The 2,674-nt window shown below is 38.6% G+C and overlaps 1 protein-coding gene across 1 annotated transcript; it reads right to left on the bottom strand.

Annotated features, from left to right (window-relative positions):
• Window positions 1–1,318: 1,318 nt before the first annotated feature.
• On the bottom strand, window positions 1,319–2,047 carry LOC113313073. Its single transcript, XM_026561799.1, has one exon. It carries the CDS (start codon window positions 2,045–2,047, stop codon window positions 1,319–1,321), a length of 729 nt encoding a protein of 242 aa, XP_026417584.1.
• Between the last annotated feature and the right edge of the window lie 627 nt (window positions 2,048–2,674).

Here is a 2,674-nt window from a genome sequence, read left to right as displayed (position 1 = left end):
GCTAAAAATTGAGAATGCACTGTTAACAAAATATATTTATTACTTAAACTTCATATTCAAATCTTAAAGTGTTGTGCAACAGTATCTAGTAATGAAATTAAAAGAAAGGCATTAATAACTGGTTTGTACCCAAAACAAAAGGAATGCCTAAACAAAAATAGAATGAAATAGTTTTCTCTGAAACAACAAAAAACTGCCAAGCTTACTGAACTAAGGCCTCCATCTTGGTGGCTTGAACACCTGGGATTGTGGTCTGCTTGGTTGTCTTATTCCATCTGGCTGAGATCCATATAAATGCTGATAATTTCCAATTATTGCAGACCTTGTGGCTGAAATAGGAGCAAACCTACCTCTGCCAAGTGTTGGTGCAGACCTGCCTCTACCTTGTGTTGGTGGAGTTGTAGTTGTACCAAACAACAGATACTCAAAGCCTCTGCCCCATCCTCTGCCTTGTGCTAGTGGTTCTGCAAAAGCCCCTCTTCCTCTGCCTTGTGTTGGTGGTGCTGCAAAATCCCCTCTTCCGCTGCCTTGTGTTGGTGGTGTTGCAGAAACCCCTCTTCCTCTGCCTTTTTGTTGGTGGTGGTGGAACAAATCCTCTACCTTTCCATTGTTCCGGTGATGGTGCAACAGCTCTTCTGCCCCTCCCTTGTGCGACAGCTACTCTGCCTCTCCCTTGTGCAGTGCCCATGAAGTTCACAGATTACTCATCAAACCTTTTAAGCCATATAATTAACAAGCACATAACTAAGCACATAATCACCTGCCCCTGCCCCTTGGTGTACTCCCATTTTTCTTCGTTGGGCATCTTATGATATTATGGGATTCAGAACCACAATTGCTGTAACTCCACTTTGCCTTCTTATATGACTCTTGTCCTTCAACATCAGACCTTATTCTCTTAGTACTTGGTCTACCAACCTTTGACTTGTACTTGGGTCTTTTGACCTTCATTTCAGGCTTAAATCCAACACAACAATATAATAAGTATAACTACAATGTACCATATTCAACATATTCAATACAATATATTGAAGAACTCACCTCAACCCATCTATCCTGACTAGCACATGGTTCCACCTTTCCAGCATAGGCCTTTCTGTATGCAGAAACTTTATGGTATTCAGCAGCCAAGCTACAAGTGGTAGATACAAAAAATAAGTTAGTGGAAGTGATTGCCAAACAAGCAATTAAAACCAACAGTTTAAAGTTCAAGGTCTTTCACTGACCTGTTGAGATCCATCCTTAAATGACAAGCTACAACAACAACATGAACACAGGGTATCCCAGTGATCTCCCACACACAGCAACTGCAAGTTTTCTATGATAGATTAACTTCCCATCTTTTGGATGTTAGGTAGTTCATCGCACACCACACATATTCAGATGATCCAAACAACCGGTATCTCCTTTTCAATGTAATTGTATTCTTCATAATCCTGTCAACTCTGGGGACCAATATCAAACCTTCTTCTTCCCATTTCTTGGCTATCATCTTTCTATCAAACATCAAAATCATCATCTTCAAGTTCAACCCTTCAAGAATCCTGTGAATAGGTTTGCATCTCACCTCCAATGCGCAACTGTTAAAATATTCTGAAAAGTTATTAGTTACATGCTCACATTTTGAAGTATGGTCAAAAGTGGATATATCCCATTGGATTGTTGGAACATCTTCAAACCACTGGTGTGCATTCTTGTTATGTTTTTCCATAAGAGTCATGCACCTTTTGTGGTATTTGTCTCTGTAGGACTTTGATGCACCCCATGCTAAAGTCTTCATGTGAATACCCTTGTGTTTAGTCTTAACATTCTCATACATGTGTCTGAAACAAAATCTGGTGCTATTTGAAGGAAATACTATTTCAAGAGCAGGAATCAATCCCTTTTGTCTGTCTGAGATGAATGTCAATGGTGTTGGATGCTCTAATAGCCTATCCTTAATAAGGTTGAGAAACAATAACCAGTTCTCTTTGTTTTCACAATCACAAATGAATATTGCAAGAGGATACATACCATTATTCCCATCAAGTGAAACTGCAAACAACATTACTCCTCCATATTTTCCACTTAGGTGACATCCATCTAGACCTATGAATGGTCTGCATCCATTCTTGAAACCTTCTAAATAAGCATTAAAAGCCAGACAACATTAACTGAAATCCTTATCCATATCAGTTGTAACTACACCAATGGATCCTCTATTCTTTTCCCTGATCTGCTCCAAAACCTCTGGTATCCACTTATATCCATCTTCATATGACCCAAATATCTTGCTCAATGCCTTTCCTTTACCTTTCCAAGCTACCCAATAACTGATGTCTACTCCATGTCTTTTCTTCAATCTTTTGATAATCTTCCTAGGTTGCAATGAATATTCATCCTCCAAGATATCATCTTCAATCACACTTTCTACCCAATCTGAATTTGCCATTCTGTTCTTTCCAGTACCAGTTCTGTCAACACAAGTGTGTTTATTAATATACTTGGTAACTTTGATAGTGTTTCCGTCTTTTACTGATTGTCTGTCATAAAAGTTGATCCAAAAAAATTGTTAGTTGCTATCAAAAGAAAATTATGATTCAAATAAAGCCAAACAAGCAATTATAACATGGGAAGTGGGCTTAGTTGTGAGCAAAAAGCCTGAATGGGCAAGTAATAACTTTACATTGGCACC

This window comes from Papaver somniferum, chromosome 9, assembly GCF_003573695.1.
Source record: "Papaver somniferum cultivar HN1 chromosome 9, ASM357369v1, whole genome shotgun sequence".
Taxonomy (NCBI): Eukaryota; Viridiplantae; Streptophyta; class Magnoliopsida; order Ranunculales; family Papaveraceae; genus Papaver; species Papaver somniferum.
Note: the sequence above shows the minus strand (reverse complement) of the source record. Positions and strands in the feature narration are given on the sequence as shown.

What these genes read in the sequence shown, in the direction of transcription:
- LOC113313073 (XM_026561799.1), bottom strand. Translation starts at nt 2,047, where the DNA reads ATGTTGTTTGCAGTTTCACTTGATGGGAATAATGGTATGTATCCTCTT.